This window comes from Topomyia yanbarensis, chromosome 3, assembly GCF_030247195.1.
Source record: "Topomyia yanbarensis strain Yona2022 chromosome 3, ASM3024719v1, whole genome shotgun sequence".
Taxonomy (NCBI): Eukaryota; Metazoa; Arthropoda; class Insecta; order Diptera; family Culicidae; genus Topomyia; species Topomyia yanbarensis.
Genome location: NC_080672.1, coordinates 270,825,746 through 270,847,986, shown reverse-complemented (window position 1 = coordinate 270,847,986; position 22,241 = coordinate 270,825,746). Strand labels below are relative to the sequence as shown.

At 40.1% G+C, this 22,241-nt stretch overlaps 1 protein-coding gene across 10 annotated transcripts in view; it reads left to right on the top strand.

The window, feature by feature from the left end:
* LOC131692285 (FH1/FH2 domain-containing protein 3) overlaps positions 1–20,875 on the top strand; it is a 428,161-nt gene extending 407,286 nt beyond the window's left edge. For 8 of the 10 annotated variants that reach the window (XM_058979247.1, XM_058979246.1, XM_058979249.1 and 5 more), the window contains 4 exons: positions 11,325–12,139; positions 12,199–12,441; positions 12,501–12,799; positions 20,114–20,875. In XM_058979247.1, the coding sequence (XP_058835230.1) occupies positions 11,325–12,139; positions 12,199–12,441; positions 12,501–12,799; positions 20,114–20,187 (1,431 nt within the window). In that variant the 3' untranslated portion in view covers positions 20,188–20,875. Of the gene's footprint in view, positions 1–11,324; positions 12,140–12,198; positions 12,442–12,500; positions 12,800–12,946; positions 13,105–20,113 lie in introns of all 10 variants that reach the window. The other 2 variants (XR_009305953.1, XR_009305954.1) reach the window with 1 other exon arrangement.
* The last annotated feature ends 1,366 nt before the right edge of the window (positions 20,876–22,241 follow it).

Genomic DNA, 22,241 nt, shown 5'->3' with positions numbered 1-22,241 from the left:
GTGACGCCACAATACCGCGAAAACTGGAACCACGCAATAGACGGCGCCCGGCTTCCTGGTGGAACGAGACGCTTAGTACACTAGGCGCTGCTTGTTTCAGACAGATAGCAATATCGGAGCCAGATGGCGAAAAGCGCAAGGCAGTGTTTCGGGAAGCTAGCTTTAAAACGGGAAATCAGACTTAGCAAGTCGGATTGCCACAAAAAAGCTGCGCTGAGAAGTAGACGCCAATCTATCAAAAGGCTCAGCGATGTCAGCCGAAATGTGCCCGGGTAATCTGAAGAAAAGCGTTGAGGGTTTCTTCCCGAAGCACGAACCAACTACGTGGCCATCGACAGCGTACGGCGTAGGGGAAGGAGTAAACACGGACACGGCAAGTGACTAACGATGAACTCACAGAAGCATCGAAGCGCCTGAAATCAAAGAAAGTCCCCGGTCCGGTTGGAATATGTGGTTCTGAAGGCTGCGATCCCAGCATATCTGGACATGTTCAGGGTGGTGCTGCAGAAATGTTTAAATGAAGACAACTCCCCCAAAATGTAGAAGGTCCAGAAACTTGTGCTGCTGCCGAAGCCATGGAATTCACTGGGCGATCCGGCCTCGTATAATCCCATAAGTATGTTGGATACACTCGAAAAACTCCTGGAAAAGATTATCCTTAACAGGTTGACGAAATGCATGGAGAGTGAGCGTGGACTGTCCGAAATGCAGTTCGAATTTCGCAAAGGAGTATCAACAGTGGACGCAACTCGGACAGTGCTCGAGAGCGCTGAGAAGGTATCTAAACAAAAGCGAAGAGGCCTCAGCGCAGTACAGAATGAGGGTTCTCGACTATCTATACCAGATTCTGAAGAACTACTGCCAGAGCAGCGTGTTGTTGTACGAGATGAGCGAAGGGCTGAATGGGCGTCAATGCGGGTCAAATCGGGCGTTCCTCAGGGCTCCATGCTCGGTCCAACTCTTTGGGACGGGATTTACAATGTGTAAATCTTAACATTGCGGCTGCCTGATGGGTGAGACACTTGAAGACGTGGAGGTGTCGGTGACGGAGACAATAGACGCAATCGAGAGTTGGATGAACGGTGGTTAGCTGCAAATAACTAACTACAAGGGGGAGCCGTTGTTGGTTACCAACTGCAAAGCGGTTCAGCGGATGCAAATCGACGTAGGAGGGCACGTGATTGCATCGAAGTGTGCACTGAAGCAATTGGGAGTGATAATCGACGACCGGTTCAGCTTCAACAACCATGTCGACTACGCTTGCGAAAAGGCGGCGAAGTGAACAAACGCAATAGTGAGAATCGTGCCAAACGTCGACGGTCCTAGAAACAGCACGAGACGTCTGCTACCTACTGTTACTGCGATATGTGGTTTCTGCTTGGGGTGCTGTGCTGAAAACCAAGGGGCACCGTGAAAAGCTGAACAGGATATTCCGGGTGATGGCCGTACGAGTTGCGAGTGCGTACAGAACAATATCGTAGGGGCAATATTCGTTATAGCCCGGATTATCGCCATCTCTGTCACCCTGGCGGAGGATATCGAGTGCTACAATCGAAGGAACACCAGAAACCTGGCCAGAAATGGTGAGAATCAATATACATACAATAACAAGTGATTGGTATGAGTTAACCTTTCATCAAGAATAACGCCCAGATCTTTTACGTGATCAGTGCGTTTGCAGCTGAGTTCCAGCAATGTTGTACTTGAAATTAAGCTTCTCCCTTGTACGATGAAAACCGATAACAAAACATTTCGCAACACTAAGAATCAACATGTTTGTTTGACACCAATTGTAAAAGGTATCAATGAAACACTGTAACTTACGGCAATCGTCTTCATTTCTTATGACAAGAAATGGTTTCAAGTCACCAGCGAACAGCAGTTTCCCTCCACGCATTAGAACAAAGATCGGATCATTCAAGAACAATGAAAATAGTAACGGACCTAATGTACTACCTTGAGGAACTCCGGAGTTATTAGAAAAGGATTCGGACACGTTGTCATCGATTTGCAAGACGACTTCGCGGTATACATGGAACGATTGAAGCCAATGACAGAACCTCGTGATACATCCTAGTTTATCAAGCTTTGCTAGCAGAACCCGAACCCCATTAAACCGAATTCCCCTTAACCACTAAAAACTCGGAAACCACTCGATGCATAAAAAATACCAAATAACAAAAGTTGCGCTCTCGCACGATCCAACCGGTAAAAGTTCCGTTACATATTATATCTGCTATTCAACTCATGCACACCACCGCTAGAAACAATTCGACTTCACCCAAAGCCGGACCAAAAAAATACTTCCTTACTTATAAACATTTATAATCATTAGGAAGATCACCCCTCACCCTCATCGCATGCCCCTAACTACGCCTCTGTTAAAATATAGAAAACCTATGGGTTATTCCAAGTCAGATTTACAACCAAAATTTTGATTTCTTCCAAAAATTTTTACTCACATGCTTTAGCTAAAAATATTTGACAGGGTATTTCTTGTTTTGGCAGAATATGATATTTTTTCCAATTATTAGTTTTTAGTTTAATAAATAGAACTTTTTTCTATCACTAATAACTCGGAAAAAAATTACAAAGAATTATTTTTTGTTATACAACTTATGAAATTTCCAATTATTTGAAACAAATTGTTTTTTTTTTTAAGTTGGACATTTTTTTTTACTTTTTATTTTCTTTAATTATTAAAAATCATGTAAATAAGCTTGTGTAAAAATTTGGGAGTGGATATCGAAATACTTTGCGAGATATTACAACTATAAACTTAAAACAAGGCATTTTTACATTAAAAAAAATACTTCAAGTTCTAATCGGAAATTTTCACACAATCTTCTCGATATAATTATAAATTATTTGAAAAAGCTAAAAAGAATTTTTTTTGACGATGCCCTAAAAAAATTATTTGCTTTTAACATTTGCAGAATACATAAATAACATAACAAAAACACATATTTAAAAAAAAAAAATTCTGGTGAGATCATGCGAAAACGCAACCTTTATTGTTAAATGTTTTTTTCACTACTCAAATAGTTTATAAGTTATCAGGGATTAAAAAATGCTCAATTTTATTAAATTTATGAAATTCAATAAAATATTTTATAAAGTTCCAAAACTCAAAACATGAAAAACAAAGCCAAAGCTTGAAATTCGTGTCAATAATTTTTAGCTAAAGAATGCAAAAAGTTGGAGGGAACTAAAATTATAGTTGTAAATCTGACATGGAATGAATCGCATTCTGCAAATTTAAGAGTTTTTTGGTAGTATCCAAGGGTTAAAAACAATTTTTTTAAGTCGCCCTGAAAACAATTTTTTTAATAACAAAAGTCTATTAAGAAGATTATGTGAAAATTTCAGAATGGAACTCGAAGTATTTTACAAGATATTTCAATTATAACAGGCATATCGGTAAAATTGCCTTATTGTTTATAATTGTAATATCTCGCAAAGTATTTTGATATCCACTCCCAAATTTTTACACAAACTTTTTAACATGATTCTTAATATTCAAAGCAAAGAATAAGTAAAAAAAAATGGTTCAACTTCAAAAAAAGTCAATTTCTTTCTAATAATTGCAAATTTCATAAGTTATACCCCAAAAAATATTTTTTGTGAAATTTTTTCGGTAAGCTGATTTGAGAACGCAACTTTTTTAATTTATTTTTTTTCCATATATCGATTCGTTTCCGAGTTATCAGAGATGGAAAAATTTTCAATTTTATATACTTCAAAAGTTCATAAACTAATAACTTGAAAAAACATCATATTCAGCCAAAACAAAAAAATACGTGTCAATTATTTTTAGCTAAAGAATGCAAGTAAAACTTTTGGAAGGAATCAAAATTTTGGTTGTAAATCTGACGTGTATTTTTTTTTATTCATTTCGTTTATTTGATAGGCACAAATGCGTTAGCTTGGCGGTGCCAAATTGTTTTGTTTTTACATTTTGAATATTTTAATACTAGGAGGTTACAATGTTGAAATATTTTTTTTTATAAAAGAGAAAAAATTTACAGCTATCTTAAGACTAGAAATTAGATTCTATATACAAGAGAGGGGACAAAAAAAAATTTATGAAAAATTTTAAAACAAGGAATTCAATAGTAATAGTTTTTTAGGAAATATTTACAGTTATCTTAAAACTAACAATATAGTTTGGTACACAAAAGGGGGAACAAATATTTATGAAAAATTTCACCGGTGTTTTAAAAACTAGGGATACAATTCTATTTACAAGATGGGGGACAATAGTTTTAACAAAGAGGTAAAATTACAAATATCTTAAAACTAGGAATACGGAATACAAATTTGTTTTTTTACCGGAGACTTATGCTTGGTCAAGATATTCAGAGGGGGGATTATTTCCAAAATCGGTGTAGAGGCAGTTGTATCAAGGACAGGGGAGAGAAGGCGTAGATGGTGACCGGGAGAGAAGAGCAAAACTTGCAACTTTCGGACAAACGGGAGATCAGCGAAACCAATTAGCGCCTCAGTCTAGTAGGTCGGATTGGCGGATGGTATTCTTCGGACCCGCGGGGAATCCCTTAGTGGCAGTCTGGAGCTGATCGGTTCCACACGGCAGGAGGAAACTTCTAAAAACGAGAAATAAAAAGAGAGGGGCTAAATTGGGATATTTATCGTTTTTATGAAAGTATAAATAAGGGTTGTTACGGCATTTAATTAGCAAGGGACTGGAAGGTGAAGTATATTTTTCAATAATTAGAGCTATAGTACTCAAGGGAGAGCAAGGAGTTGAAGGGAGAAAGTTTAGAAAAGCGTGGAAGGATCATATATGCAAGCTTAGAGCTCACCGGCGACTTAACTTTTTGTCTGCTACCGTAGGAGTCAGGGTCTTTTGGCATTAGAAATGCGAATCACCTGAGTCTACGGCATGTCCGGACAAGCGTAAAGTAAAGTTAAGTCACGGTAAACTTCCACACTAAGCATATGAGACGTTGAAACTCATTGAATGAGCCAGTTTTATTTGCTCCCTCACCAATTGTCTGCCTGAGTGATTTTATTTTATCGACTATTGTGACTGTCTCAGCGTCTGTGATATATGGTCACATGTAATCAGCAACACATGCGCATCTAAGGTGTAGTGGTTGGACATAAGTCGGGACATTACACGAATAAAATCCCGACCCACATCCATCTCCCTGAACCAAGGCTTCGTTGATACCTTTGGGATAATGGAATGTAGCCATCTTACAAGTTCACCATTGCTCCACGAGGTTTGCCAACTGTTGAGTGTCCTCTGACGACAAATACTAAAAAATTCGTTAAAGCAGATTGGTCTTTCGTATATGTCACCATTTAATGCGCCCACCTTTGTTAATGAGTCGGCCTTTTCATTGCCCGGGATAGAGCAGTGAGAGGGGACCCAAACAAAGATAATTTGATAAGATTTTTCAGATAACATACACAAGGACTCCCGTATCTTCCCCAGGAAATATGGGAATTGCTTTTTGGGCTTCATCGAACGAAGAGCCTCGATAGAGCTGAGGCTGTCCGAAATGATGAAGTAGTGATCTGTGGGCAGAGTGTAGATGATCCCAAGTGTGTACTGAATTGCAGCTAACTCTGCGACGTAAACTGAAGCGGGATCATTGAGCTTGAATGAAGCGGTGATAGTATTGTTGAAGATACCGAAGCCAGTAGACCTATCGAAATTTGATCCGTCAGTGTAAAACATTTTGTCACAGTCGACTTCTCGGAATTTATTATAAAATATATTGGGGATCACTTGCGGGCGTATATGGTCCGGGATTCCACGAATCTCTTCCTTCATGGATGTGTCGAAGAATACAGTAGAATCAGAAGTATCTAGGAAACGAACACGGTTGGGAGTATATGAAGAAGGATTAATGCTCTGTGCCATGTAGTCGAAGTACAAGGCCATAAATCGGGTTTGAGAATTTAGCTCGACGAGCCTCTCGAAGTTTTCAATCACCAACGGGTTCAGAATGACGCATCGGATGAGCAATCGATATGAGAATTCCCAAAATCGATTTTTAGCGGAAGAACGCCCGCCAGCACTTCGAAACTCATCGTATGGGTCGAGTGCATGCAACCCAAGGCAATGTGCAAGCAACGATACTGGATTCTCTCCAGTTTGATGAAGTGTATGTTCGCAGCGGAGCGAAAACAGAAACACCCGTACTCCATCACCGATAATATCGTTGTTTGGTATAACCTGATCAGGTCTCCTGGGTGAGCACCCCACCATGTTCCAGTTATTGTTCGGAGAAAATTGATCCTTTGTTGGCATTTCTGTTTCAGATACCTAATGTGACATCCCCAGGTACCTTTAGAGTCGAACCAGACCCCGAGATATTTAAATGTGAAGACCTGATTGATCGTTTCACCCATTAATAGAAGCTGGAGTTGCGCCGGCTCACGCTTCCTTGAAAAAACAACCAACTCAGTTTTCTCCGTGGAGAACTCAATACCCAGCTGAAGAGCCCAAGCAGACAAATTGTCCAAGGTATTTTGTAATGGTCCTTGCAAGTCGGCAGCTTTGGGCCCTGTAGCTGAGACCACGCCGTCGTCTGCAAGTTGCCTTAGCGTGCATGAATTGGCAAGACAATCGTCAATGTCATTCACGTAAAAATTGTAGAGTAGGGGACTTAGACATGAGCCCTGGGGAAGACCCATGTAGCTAAATCGCGATGTTGTTAAATCGCCATGCGAAAAGTGCATGTGCTTTTCAGACAACAGTTTTAGCAAAAAGTTATTTAAAATTGGTGAAAGACCATGCTGGTGCAGCTTCTCTGACAGAATGTTGATAGAAACTGAGTCAAAAGCCCCCTTAATATCCAAGAAGACTGATGCCATCTGCTCTTTGTTAGCATAGGCCATTTGGATTTCTGTAGAAAGCAACGCAAGGCAATCGTTCGTCCCTTTGACTTTGCGGAAGCCAAATTGTGTATCTGACAGTCAGCCATTTGCTTCAACCCAATTGTCGAGGCGAAACAAGATCATTTTCTCGAACAACTTCCGAATACAGGACAGCATTGCAATCGGCCGATACGAGTTGTGGTCGGAGGCTGGTTTTCCTGGTTTTTGGATGACGATGACCTTCACTTGCCTCCAGTCATGATGGAAAATGTTACCCTCAAGAAACTTGTTAAATAAATCCAACAAGCGTTGTTGCATGATAAGAGAGCAAGTGAGAACTCCACCATCGAAAACAATGTTTCGTTCGCGGTATCGTGTGGAGACGCGGCGCGGCACGTTTTCTGTACCGGGACAGATCTTCTTGGCGAAAGCGAATATCCAACGGTTTGAATATTCCACGTTCTCGTTGGTACTATTACGGTTACGCATACGTCGAGCCGTACCCCAAAGAGTGCTCATCGCTGTTTCTCTCGTTAACCCGTCGACGAACCGGCGCCAATAACTGCGTTTTTTTGGCATTCATTAGACTCTTCATTCGCCTTTCTAACGACGCGTACTGTAGATAGCTAGCGGGTAACCCGTCTTCCCGGAAGGCCTTATATGCAGTGGACTTTTCCGCGTACAGCTCTGAGCACTCTTTATCCCACCACAGGGTGGGAGACCGTCCATGGGTATTCGCGCTGGGTACTGGTTTAGTCTGAGCTTGATTCGCACTGTCGAGAATCAAGCCAGCCAAAAACCTGTACTCTTCCTCCGGAGGAAGTTCTTGAGTGAATTCGATTTTAACGGATATCGCGGTCGCGTAACTCTTCCAATCAATGTTCCGTGTGAGGTCATACGAGACATTGATTGTTTCCGATGGTCTTGAACCGTTAGCAATTGAAATCACGATAGGCAAATGATCGCTACCGTGGGGATCAGGGATTACCTTCCACATGCAATCTAACTGTAGCGATGTCGAGCATAGCGATAAATCCAACGCGCTTGCGCGTGCTGGTGGTGTAGGAATCCGCGTCATTTCTCCCGTGTTTAAGATGGTCATGTTGAAATTATCGCAAAGATCTTGGATTAATGTTGATCTATTATCATCATGAAGACAGCCCCATACCGTACAGTGCGAGTTAAAGTCTCCCAGAACTAGCCGCGGTGCCGGTAAGGATTCCGTGATATTACAAAGCGTTCGGTGCCCTACCGAGGCTCTAGGAGGAATATAGATGGAAGCAATGCAAAGATCTTTACCTTTGATTAAAACTTGACAAGCGACAATTTCAATGCCTGGTGTTGAAGGGATGTTAATTCGGTTGAAAGAATAGCACTTTTTGATCCCCAAAAGTACTCCTCCATAGGGGTTTTCTCGATCCAGACGAATTATATTAAAGTCGTGGAAGTTGAGATTTATATCGGAAGTTAACCAAGTTTCACATAATGCGAAAGCATCACATTTTAAACTATTTAGTAAAAATTTAAAGGAATCGATTTTCGGGAGGATACATCTGCTGGTCCACTGTAGAACAGTGATCGAATCGATGACCTCGTTCAATGACTTAGCCATCGAAGGATACGATCGCTGCAAGGAGAGGCCATTTAGTAGTCAACTGCTTCAAAAATGTTTGCACTATAGGGAGAAAACGTATCAGAAGACTTTTAAGAGGATCAGTAATGCTGACGTGTATTGACCCATATTAGTCAAAAAATTAGACCGGGATTAGGTCGACGATGTTCAGAGTGATTGCATAACCTTTCTGTATGAGAAAGGCAAAAAACTAAGGCGAACTTATAAAAATGGGACATCACTCTTTTCACTTAAACTAAGCTTCTAAATTTCAACATCTTTGATAAAGCTTCAAAGCAATTGCTAAAAATTTGGTGCAGTTTGTTTGAATAGAAAAAAAATATTCTGAAAAAATAGGGTGAACGTATAAATGTGGGACACACTGTTTTTTCCCATGGAACCAATGTCAAAAACTGCAAGTAACGTATATCAAATATCATGCGTGACCCCTTTCTTCAACCTGTAGCTCCGGAGCCGGAAGTCGAAATTAAATGAAATTCAATAGAAGCCTATGGGAACGATGTACCTTTCATTTGAGACTAAGTTTGAAAAAATCGGTTCCGCCATCTCTGAGAAATCGATGTGCATATTTTTGATCACATACATACATACACACGCACATACACAGTGTATTACACACATACACACAGACATTTGCATAACTCGACGAACTGAGTCGAGTGGTATAAGAGACTCAGAGATTGCATAGCCTTTCCATAGGAGGAAGGCAAAAATAATTATTTTTGGTTGCAGTGTTGCCAAATATGCTAAATTTCTAGTTTGAAACTTAAATTTTCTATTTTGAAAATGATTATGCCATTGTGTTTCTCAGATAGTTTTACACGTAAAAACATCTCATACATCAAGATAACTGGAGCCAATCTCCAGACACAGTCATTTGAAGCAAAAAATTACAAATTTCTCAGCACGTTTCTCGCTGTATCTCAGTAACCAAGCAGAATGTCAAAATTCTGAAAACGCCACCTTGTGCAGATTTTTTAGACAAGTAATGTGGCATATCTCACTCAGTTTACCCCAAAAAGGCGTTTGTCATAAGATAGCACAACAGCGACGAGTCCTCAATTTTCAACCTTAGCCCTCTGACGTTTTGGTAGTACAACCGCAAACCGTCCGGCGTATTGCAGAGACGTGATGCACCCGATGGCATGCTCGAAAGCAGAATGTTTTCAGGAAGCGGATCGTCATTTAAAGCAAAATACTCGCCTGAGAAGGAAGTTCGGAATACCCCCTGAGGTGACCGCTGGCTGGTAGCACGACTAAGTGTGGTTAGGTGATCAATGTGAAATATAAAAAGCTGTGTGCGGAAACTCCCAAGCAAAAACCATCTACTAACACCAAAGAAAAACTCATGCATCTATACCGAAAGTAAAATCACGAAGTAGCGACAGCTAAAACATTAAAGAATACAGAATAATCAATGACTCCACCCAACGGTTCAAAACTTTAGTAACAACCAATAATTTCAAAAAGGCGGACAACAAGGAGGAAGGCTTCAAGACCATGGTCAATATATCGTATATCATAAACATCCACCGTGATCTTCAAGGCAGCAGTAGCGATACTATGGACGAAAGCCTTTCTCTACTCTACACGAGAACCAGAAAACACAATTCCAGAATTCAGAATTCCATTGCTCCAATTTTGAATAGAATATTTTGTTAGAAAGGAATGTTTCCCTTTTTCAACGGACTTTTGTATAGAATCAACTACGCTATGATACACAGCAGCTTTACAGTTTTATTTGTCTCTTTAAACTCACCCCGAAACAATGTCTAGCTAAGAAAACCCCTTTCATTTAGTAACTCGTGCGGAACATAAATCATCATCCATCATACTGTTGTCCTTTTGTTTCAAAATAACTTTTCATCAAGTTTTCTTGTGTGAGCCTTATCCAGTCCTTTGTCAAATCTCTCACTATGCTGCTATGATAAAAAGTTTTGTTTCAAGACCCGCTTTTTTCTACTCCCATGTCTCCCGTCAAATCGTTGTCTATCACACGGATGGAAGCATGATGTTGCCATACGGTTCCACGCTCATCACTTCCAGCTCAGACCAGTTTGTCATAAAAGCGGATGGACATTCCGTTGCGAGCAGGAGCAAACATATATAAAACTCGTCGGAGCGTGGTAACAATGAATTGCATTATCACCGTTTATCGAGTTTTCTACAAATGTAAATATATTTTCTCTATGTGCCAGAACCCCATCCACTGGGTACTTCACAAGAAGATATGTGTACTAAATATTCATTACATATGTGTGGTAGATATATCAGCCGGAGAATGGCGACTATTTTCTTTACAAAGAAAATTCAGACCGAACTGACAGAAAGCGATAATACAACAGAATAAGGAACGCTGTGTAATAACAGAAACTTTTACAATTGAATAAGTGAAATCAATGTACCGATTAGATTTCGACAGCAGAACTGCGCTGGTTTTTTATCACGGAAACTATCTTAAAGGGAATAAATAAATTTTGAAGTGGTATTGATTTGTTTCCTACCATGTTGGACCGGTAGCAGTGAAGGTAGCCATCTGAAATATACGAATGAGATTGTGATGGGTACGGACACACAAATCTCCAAATTTTGTTATTTTGCCGAATATTGGCTGCACCATTGCTCAATATTGAATAATACCTCTCTCAACGCATGCCAAGCTTATGCAGATGATGTTTTCTTCGCCAAATTTATAATTTCTTGCTTCCGCACATAAAAATTAGCATACCTATAACTGAAAGACGGAGCTTCTCCACGACGGGAACCGTTCTTAGCACATAGTCAAAAACTCAATCTAATCTAATCGTTACCTCTCTTCCAAAACCACAACCCATTGCAGAAGCAGCAGGAGCTGAACAAGAACAAGGAAATCATCGTACTGGACCACAAACGTTCGAACGCTATCAACATAGCCATGACGAAGCTTCCACCACCGAGAGCCATCAAGGCTGCCATTCTGAAGATGGACTCCACGGTGGTCACCCGAGAGGGCATCGAAAAACTGCTGAACATGCTACCGACGGACGAGGAACGCTGCAAGATTCAGGAAGCTCAGATGTTGAATCCGGAACTGCCACTGGGAACGGCGGAACAGTTTCTGCTGACGCTCTCCTCCATTTCGGAGCTCGGAGCTCGACTGAAGCTGTGGGCATTCAAGCTGGACTTTGAGAACATAGAGAAAGAAATCGCGGAGCCACTGATGGATCTTAAACAGGGCATCGAGCTGCTGAAGAGCAATCTAACCTTCAAGTGTATTCTTTCTACGTTACTCAAGATAGGTATTTTCCTAAATGGTGCACCGGTGAAAGGATTTCAGATCGATTACCTCGCAAAAGTACCTGAGGTTAAGGATACAGTTCACAAGCACTCGTTGCTACATCATCTATGTCACATGGTCATGGAAACTCAAGCCAACACTACGGATTTGTACTCGGAAATAGGGCCCATTACTCGGGCTTCAAAGGCCGATTTCGGTGAGTTGGCTCATAACGTCACCTACTTGGAAACGGAGTGCAAGGCCTCCTGGGATCGGTTAAAATTGATCAGCAAACATGATACGGCACCACATTTGAAGCAAAAGCTGATCGACTTCCTGGCAGATTGTGCTGAACGCATCATTATCTTAAGTATTGTCCACAGGAGGGTACAGAATAGGTATAAATTTCAAATTGTTTTAATATGCAGGTCTCACTAAAAGATTCTCATCGTCACAGGTATCGCAAGTTCCTGCTATGGTTAGGAGTTCCTCAGCACCGCATTTCCGAGTCTCGGCCAAATGAATTCTGTCGGATTGTGTCGGAGTTCGCTCTCGAGTATCGAACGACGCGGGAGCGTGTTCAGCAGCAGATCGAAAAGAAGGCCAATCACAGAGAGAGAAACAAGACTAGGGGGAAGCTGATTGTTGACGTTGCTAAATTTAAGGGCACTAAGGAGGATCGAGCCGATGTCGAGTTAAGGTTAGTCAGCGTTTATATTCGAGCTATTGAGAATATACTAAATTTCTATTCAACCACAGAACACTTCTGGGAACACCAACCAAAGGACCAGCCGGCGAGGAAGTTGAGATGAGCGGTACATTAACTTGGCGGCGAAGACGCGGTGACGCGACGGCATCACCCGTGACCTTAATGAACAGCAGTGGACATAGCACACTGAACAGCAGCTTCACCGGTAGTAACCACAATCGGGACGAAAGTTTCACGGATGGCGACGATGAAATTTTAGAGTCACTGGTCAAAACAGCAACAAAGGCGTCCACTCCCAGGCCTGCCCAACGGGAACGGAAACGAACTAGGCAGGCAGATCGGAAGTCGTGTAAGTATTATGTGCTATAGATTCTCCGTCTCTTCCAGCAAAATTGCTTTCTAATTATTGGCAACAATGTTCCTTCTTTCGATGGTGGTGGATAACTATAACACGGCTACATTTGTGATATTTTCTCTGTTCCCGCATAAACTTCAGTTAAAAGGTCGAGAACGCGCGAGGGGTTCACGGTGGAGCGTAGTGGACATTCACCAGTCTAGCCGAGGGATGGAAGCGCATTGTAGATAGTGTAACCGCGTGCTTCCAGGGCATTCTCATCCCATCCCAACCAATAGAATCTAAGACGTTTATTACTGGTGAATTTATTTCTGCTATAATGTTGATTTTTGAAGGCCTTTGGCCTGGCTTACTAGAGTGTCGAATGCCTGACTAACACTGCATGTTTCTTTCTTTTTTTGACCCTGTTTTGTTAGTGTTAAGTGTGATAGGATGATGCATGGATTTTAGCATTCTGCGAATAACATTTCACAGAAATCTTACAATAGGAAAGTTTAATACCACCCTTCTATTTAACTTACCGAATCAATGGATATTCACTCTCCCAAGTTTTGTAGTGTCAAAATGACGCCCAGGTGGCGAAATCGTTGGAGTTCCACGGAGAAAAGGAGTGTTGACAGAAAATTTTTATTTTCTAGATTAGGTTTCGGGAAATTTCTAGTAACCATCCGATACCTTTCAGGAACATCTGTCCATGGTACGATGTGGCTTAGCCATATAACCGAAACCTAGGAACCGAAGCGGCACAAAAGCGCTGAGGATCCGCCAGATGAGGTGGCCGTCGACTCACCGCCAATCCAAAACTCGTCGAAATGTCAATTGACGGTAGGTTCATCTGAAGTGTTATTTGTAACATTTCGCTACCGTTGCCAATTTAATTTTGATTCCACCACTCAATGTGGCTGCGCAGCATCGCTCTTGACGCGTGCTGTTCGACTTCGCTACATAGGGCTATGACAGCATGTCGAAAAAGCGTTGTAGCATAGCCACAGTGGGTGAAGGAATCAAAATCAAATTGGCAACGCTAGCAAAATGTAAACAAGATGGAACACTCCGGATGAACTTATTGTCAATTGACATTTCGACGAGTTTTGATTCGAGCCAATAATGGGGGGTCGATCATTCGAAAATGACACTAAAACCAAAATTTCACGCCTTATTTCGAGCAAAACTATCAATATGGTGCACCGACAGGTCAGAAATTTTAAATATAATTTTACTACAGATTTGTCTGTAATATCATCATTGCGGTGATTGAAGATGGATGGATCATTTTCGCGGAAGACTTTCTAAAATCAGTTGAGGCTAGGTGTTTGAAGGCGACGGACGGAGCATATTTCATTTCAAAATCAGTGCGCTTAGGAGACAATTTTTAGGTGCAGTTACCTAGATGGTGGATTGTTTTTACGGTGCATAATATCAGAATGGAATTACCAGTCTAAATGCCATTACGACATTGATTTTGCCCATGCGAGTAAAACAAATGCTTTTATGATCTGTTTTAACAGCTTTTTAACTTTAAGCTTTTTTAACTTTTTGCACATTATTCTTGTCATTTGCTATCGATTTTGCCATTTGGTATCGGTAACAGTTATGCTGCCTAAGTTCGACCCTCATCAGCAGAAGACAAAAGTTAAGCCCGTACGATATTAAGCCTGATCTAATGACCCTGCCACTTCTAATCTTCCGATCTGTTTACTTCACATCCTTGCTCTCGCTTGAGTACTATGGCTCTAATTTTCATAACTTTTCCTACCCAGTAATCTCTAGCTAATTGAATGTCGTTAAAATGTAAAAAGAAAATGTGACTAACATAGTCGAAATAAAAAAGGAAAAAAGGTAACATCCAGTCATACGTCGAGAACAGATAGATGATCACATTTTCAGTTACGTATTACTCCCGTAATTGCTGTCTCTTCAACATTTTACTTTGCGTCGGCCTTTCGGACCGCACATAAATGAATTAGCCTGAAAAAAGACGTATTCTGAAGATGTGACACAAAATTATTCAGTCGCGACGGATATCATGAAAGTACGGCGAAATGAGCTCAGCATTGCGATATCTTATCTAAAATAAGCACATGATACTACTAACGACAAATATTTCTTAAATGGCTACCGTGTCTACATTCCTACCTACAAAGTAGAGGTCGACGGCGTGATCACCGAGTAGTTTAAAATTTAAATGCCGCTTTTGGCAAATATACGGCTACATTACTGCACTGCCATTAAAACTCTTTTACTGCTGTTGTGCATTTGAAACACTGCTTTCTAACAAGAAGGTTGAAATTTATTTTTGAATGCACAATCAAGTATACAAAATTCCAATGCACTCTTGCAGAAAAACTTAAGAAAGCTACGCCATTCACCACGACAAACTATTAAGATCTCTTGGTTCAGGAAAGTTTCGACTCAGACATTACGGCACCTAAAATCTATGGGCAGATTAAATTCCTTGAAAAGGATATAATTTTTCTCTTCGTGGGCCACCAAGTATAACAACACGAGGAAGCGCTGATACAAAGCCTAAGAAAACCGCATCTGATCTTAGTAACTACTTAGTAAATATTTCTAGTGCAAACAAGTAGTTTCTAGCACTGACGCCTTCTGGAATACAAAGATGGTGGCTTCTGGTTACCATAAAGTAGTGGAAACCATAATCAAAATGGGTATTATTTGAAATTCAAAATGACGGCTTCAGGTTACCACGGTGCTCCAAGAACCTTAATCAATATTGGTGTCTATTCCGATTGTTCTCATCAGTAACTAGCATCAGTGAGAAATTTTGGTGTTTACCCAATTTTTCTACTTACGGTGAAATATAACATAAAACTACCACCAGAGTTTGTGCCAATTAGTGGATAAATCTAAACTTGCATCGAAATTGGCACTAGTGAATTCCTACATCAACGTCTTCCATGACATCTGAACAACTAGTTGGTTCCAAGTGACGTCTTGGGTAACCAAGTACGAATGTTCTATGTACCAGACGTTTCGTTCTCGAACCAAAACACAAGTTCGTATTCCGCTTTCTGATCTTGAAACAAGAACTTCTGTACTTCGTTAGCCGAGACTTCACACGAACCTAGTTAGTTGTTTAGACGTCAGACAAGGCGTATGAATTTTTGGATTTATCGTTTAATTAGTGACAATTTTGGTACTAATTTAGATTCGTCGACTAACTGGCCCACAATGTCTGGTGCTAGTTACTGATGAGGAGAATCCGGAATGCAAAAATTTCTTTTCCATGTAAGGTATTGTGCGCTCTTGTACAAAAGGGTTTAGTCAATTGAAAAAATTGTTTCCCTTTGGAATTTTTTTTACATAGCCATTTCAAAAACCATGATTACCACAATATACTGAAAAATTACCACAATATACTGAAAAACATCATCAATATGAGTGTGATTTGTAAAGAAGTTGGTAGTAGATGGCGTTTACAGTTTTAAAATCCAAGATGGCTTCAATAAAAAATAAAATCATCAACTGCATCGATTTTGTTTGCTATTTTCGGAAAATTTAAGACTAAGAGAAACAAAAGCGATTAAATTGAAAGACGGATAGGTATTCCAGAGCGAATCAGTTATAAATTTAGAATGGAAAACTTAGAAAATCATGGCTTAATGCAAGCAAAATGGGAAAAGAATGATCGCATGGTCGTTCTAGACGAGGATTCTTGAAGAATTTTTGTCGGCGTAGGCGGTAGAACATGATGATGAGTTATGTTCTATCAACGACGATGCGATAGACTTGGGTGCAACGCCCAACACCTACGTAGCAGAAGGCAAAGGATTCTTCACATTTTCTTTCGATCATGTCCATATGAACCAGCCTAGTCTTAGTTTTCCGTTCTAAGTCACGGATTTGCTGATTTGCTCTAAAATACCTAGCCGTCTTAAAATTTCATTGCCTTTGGAGATCACCTTGTTTCACAAAGTGCTTTTTTGATATGACCTGCGAAAAGGGGAATGTTCGTGTGTATGTGTGTGTAGCAGAAGCGAATCACCGGCAAGGTTCAAATCGTTTCAAATGATTCACGTCCCGTATCACAAAACATACTTATCAGCAAACCGTCCTTGTTTGGACGAATACATCATGGAACAAGAATTCCTTTTATTAATTTGTATTAAGTTTGCGCTTGTTAATTCTGTACCTTTACCAGTGAATCATAATATAAAATACCTTTCTATTGAGAAAGGCAAAAATATAACCACATTATCCAAAAATCCCTTTTATTAGCTTGTCTTTAATTTGTGCTTGTTAGTAATCAATTCTGTATCTTTGCCAGTGAACAATAACATTAAAAGTAACTACGTAATGCGCGTGTGCCCTGAAAAATAATGCTATATTGATGCGATAATGGTGCACATGGTGTTCGCTAGTCATGTCGCATTTTCAATGTCGGTGGTCGTGTCTTGTATACAACCCTCTATTTTTTTTCTTATTGCCGTAAAGGTATTACGCCCTAGTTTTGGGTGTATCGGTCCAAATGTAATGGGCATTCTAATGAAGTAGTGAAACACGCATCCGCTTTCAGTTAACTTTATCCAAAATAGTTTTAGCTCTATAGAAGATATCTCCAGAAATCACATGGTAGTACAAACGAACAATGGTCGAATCGACAACAAATAATTGTTTTCATATATTTTTCGCATTGTGTGAATCAAATATTGTGTGACTTTATCACCAATGCGTTCAAAATATCGCACCGGGTGAGCAATCGATATGAGAGGTCCCAGAGCAATACGCAAACAGCAATTCTGGATTCGCACCAGTTTGATGAAGTGTATGTTTGCAGTGGAACAAAAATAGAAGCACCCGTTTTCCATCACAGATAATATCGTTTTTCGATACAGTCTAATCAGGTCTCCTCCCCACCATGTTCCGGTTATTGTACCGAGAAGTTGATCCTTTTTGGCACCTTTGGCATAATGTAACATCTACAGATACCTTTAAAGTTGAACTATATCCCGAGATATTTGAATCTTAAATCTGAGCAATAGTTTGACTTAATAATTGAAGCTGTAATTGCGGTGATCATGCTATTATAAAAGAGAGTTTTCAATTCGTGCATTCAGCTTCAAAAAGAATGTTATAAAACTATCTTTAATTTTGATGGAAGTTGAAAAACGATGTCATAACAAGGAGCCGAAACGTCTCATACGTTTAATTACTCTTATGAAAGATGGAGTTTTATGGAAGTTTTCTCAAGTGTTCTTGAACCACTTTCCAAACCCGCCAATCAAATGAAATTACTTGTCCTTGGTAAACGCAATGATCAAACCGAATTCACTCAGTAATAATTTATTAAAACTGACATAAAACATAACGAAACCAATTAGCATTTTGCAGAAGCGGATCCAGAAAAAAAATTCGCAGGGGGTCTGAAATTTCGACTTTGAAATATTCATTGTACAACACGTAATATGTGATACCCTCATTTAATTAAAATGAGTTTTGGTAATCGAATCTGGTTTGGAATGCTTTTGAACTGAATTTGGAATAAATTTAAAATAGAAATTTCTCAAGAAGTTAAAAACTACAAGGGGCAGCCCTATGGGGGTGCGCGATCTGTAGACGTAGGAATTATTTCATTTGTAGTAGGCGATCGAATCCAATTAAACTTATTTGAGAAGATCTGAAGAAAGAAGATAGAAAACCGTGACCGACCTAATATCTGAAACTAAATCTTTATAGCACAAGATCAGTTTTTAAAAATCGTAAAAACTTATCGATTGTGTGTGGTAAAAATGCCGGACCGGTGAAGAAAAATCAAATTCTAGACAATATAATCACACGACAGTATGTTAACCGTGTTTGTTAATGGAGCTCGAATGTACTAGCGATTTTGTGTTGGAGTAACTGTGTTCGAGATTGTACATAAAAGTGTGCTGGAAACGAGCACCACACAAAAGAAAGTATAGCACTGGATAGCGTGCCTCCACAACGGACTTCTCACTCCGCTACACTGGCTACACAGCGCAGTGATCTGCTCCGCCTTCCGTTCAACAGGCAACTGAGCTTGTCCGGCCAAATCTGTTCTTTAAATAGTCGATGATGACGTCATTCATAGAAGCGTAGTTCGCTAAGTACACAAATCTGTCGTACCGGGCTTGGAAAGCGCTATCTTCGGTATGTAAATGCGCGATATTTGGACAAGGTTGTATATTATTTAAATTTTTAATGCCATGGTATCAAAAAATCTTTGTCGTCAAAATTTTCGGGGGAAGGGTGTTCGGACCCCCAGGACCCTCCCTCTGGATCCGCCACTGGCATTTGGAGCATTTACTTGAGATAAGACAAAATATAAACAAAATAGCGAACTGATTAAAAAAAATACCCTGTCTGCTTTATCCACGAAAGATCCAATTAAAGCAAAATATTGGCCTTACGGGAAATAGACTGGTCCTGCACCTTTTCATTAGACGTTTTAACTTTACAGTAATTTGGCTTATGTTTCGAGTTCAGCCCATTATGCTATGCTTTCTACTTGTTCTGCACATCTAAACTGACATCTAAACTGACTAACATTGCGCGAATGTGTAATACTAACCAGCTCTACTGCACAATCATTGGAAGCGACAATATTTTTTGTTAAATATTGTCCAACAAACAAAAATTCAAAAAATTCTATTTGTCACAATGATAGTTGATAGTTCAAAGTACTAATTCCCCATGTTAATATCTCCATAAATGTTATGCCAAATTAATAAACTAGTCCTTTTCAATCAACCCTCCTCTTTCTTATTACCGGGATAACAAGACTCCATTCGTTCCAATAAAAAAGCGTAAAATTCAATTGAACCCTACCGATAGCCCGTGTGAATATGCCACCATGCGGAACTAAATTACGAAGCAGGTTCCTTACCTACTCTACTAGCAAATACATATAGGAAGGCAAAGCTTCGTGCTGTCCAACGAAGAAGACCGCCGGAGCCTGCCGTCCTGTGTATGACAAGGCAGCATTCTAAAGCAAGTGAAAATGACTGTGCAGGTTCCATCCAACTTTGTGCACCACATTACTCAATCTCAAGGGGCGAATAAAGCCTCAGTTTTCCCACTCCTTCCCTCTCCTCTTCCTCCTCCCGCGCAGATAACCACCAGTAGCTTGCATGTGTCCTTCTGTTCTTTTGTGCACAGTTCAGGGATTTTCCTTTTGCGCTTAAAAGAGCTTCTGCATGAGTGTTTCTCGGCATGAATGCAAAAACACTGAAAGGGAAAATTCAATTCTCACTCAACCGTTTCATCTTTTCTATTTTTTTGTTTGTTTCATTTTCACCCTGCTCCAAATGTTTCCACCACCATCAGTAAGACGGACGCTGAAGAACGGATTAACCGAGGAGGAGAAGCAACATGTGGCCTCGCTGATAAAGGGATATTAAAAGACGCTAGGAGCCACCAAATTCAGGACCAATTTTCAACTCACGGCTGCAATAAATAGGGATACGTTTTTGCCGCCCCGGCTTCATTGCTCGTTAGGTCGTTAGATCCGAAATCGAAAGCGGACAAAAATGTGCTCCACAAAGTGTGACGATTGTGATGGCGGGGAACTGCAGGAATGGAACAACTTTTGGCGATAGAACACAAAACTTTTTAAATGTGATAGACAAAACAAATAGAACAAAAAAATGGTGAGTAGTGGAAAATTCAAACAAGAACAGTGTTAGTGACATGCAAATTAAAGTTTCGGAAGTGCTTTTTGATTTTGAAAGAGAGAAAATCAGGCAAGTAGACTAGTCTTCATTTTCGGAAATGCCACTGCTTAAGTTTCCCACATTGGATATTTCAGACTGTTTATAGTGACTCTCGAATAGAAAAGAAAAAAACTATGCTAATTATTTTAATTATAACGAAAATATAGGTAGAAATTGGTAAGACCATTCTTCGCTGAGGAAAACCCAAGGATTTTAAACGAAACGAAAGCATTGTGAGACAGATTTTCCAAATATTAAGTAAAAATCAAAAGCCCAACTAAAATTAAAGTAGAAATGCGACAATAGCATAGTTGCAGTTTAAACTCGATATACAATATAAATTATTGACATATATCAAAGAAATTCATAAATAAAAAAGTACATATTTTGAAGAATATAAGTTTGTCCAGTTGATGACCACACCCAAATAGATAATATCATACAAAGAGAAACTCATGACGGTTGATGTGATTTAACTTGTACAGATAAACTTCCCCTCTCCAAGATTCGTAAGTGCTGTTCTGTAACAGCCTGTCTATCAGCAGACACAGGCTGTCTGTTAAATAATGCCAACATTTGAAATCGCGAATGGAACGTAAAACGGATCTCAGCCGGTGTATGAATGTCGAGCATCACGCAAGCTGACAGAATCTTAATCTCTGTCAGTGAGGAGTTAAATGCTATCTATTTTTAATGTAGGCAAGGCAGTCTTTAGCTGAAATTATTTTCGTTTTTTGTATTTCTTACAAAGAAAATATATAGGATTCGCTCAAGCTTTGAAAACGTTTTCCGAGGCCCGGAGGACCGAGTCTCGTATACCACTTAGCTTGACAAATTGGTACAATTCCTGTTTTTTGAAAGGCATTAAAAAATTTCAGAGTAAGCAGAAAATGGGTTGCGCTGCCACCCGATCCGCTAAAACCACTGCTCTTGCCCAGAACCGGATTCCTCCCCGATACTACCTTGCAGCATTATTTCGGGGAGGGGTTTTTATGTGTATAGCACACATCCTAATTCAACTACTTACAGGGTTTTCGATTGATCGACACCGGTGTAGTGAAGTGCACTGGAACTGCACCGTTTTTGCACTTTCTAGCAGAAGTGCAGAAAACTGGGTATGTTGGTTCGTGCTTCGGGAAGAGATACTTAACGATTATTTTCAGCTTACCCGGACACATATCGGCTGGCGTCGTCGAGCCCTTGATTTTTGCCGTCTCGACTCGTGTACTATGCCTGTACTTTACCAATACTGTTTATGGACGGCCCTTTTCCTCACACGTTTCTTTTATCGGAGTGATACTACCTTAATTTTAAGTCACTATAATATTGTTTGTCGATGAAGAGATTTTATATTTTATGTATGTATGCATGTGATTGACATTGGTCGTGTAGATGTAGGTAGATTAAATAAATCAGTTGTTCGTTGTACCATCTCCGTCCGAGAAGGCCAATCTCGGATCATATGGTTTTTCGAACCGGATGGTTGAAGGAACCGAGGAACCAGAACCAGTGCATTTGGCTAACGCTTGGATGTTGGTCGGCCATGTCGTTTCGAGTTTTCCGAATTGCGGTATACGAGACGCCGCCATTACTTTCGGCTTTAAGCGTCGGGGACGCTACGGTTACGGCGGGAACAATAGCTAACCAAATTTTGGCTTATTTGAGCATAGCACAAGAGGAGGCTTGTCGTGCTCCAAATATTGATTACCTCGAAACATCACCATAAGTTTTAGTCGGCTTGG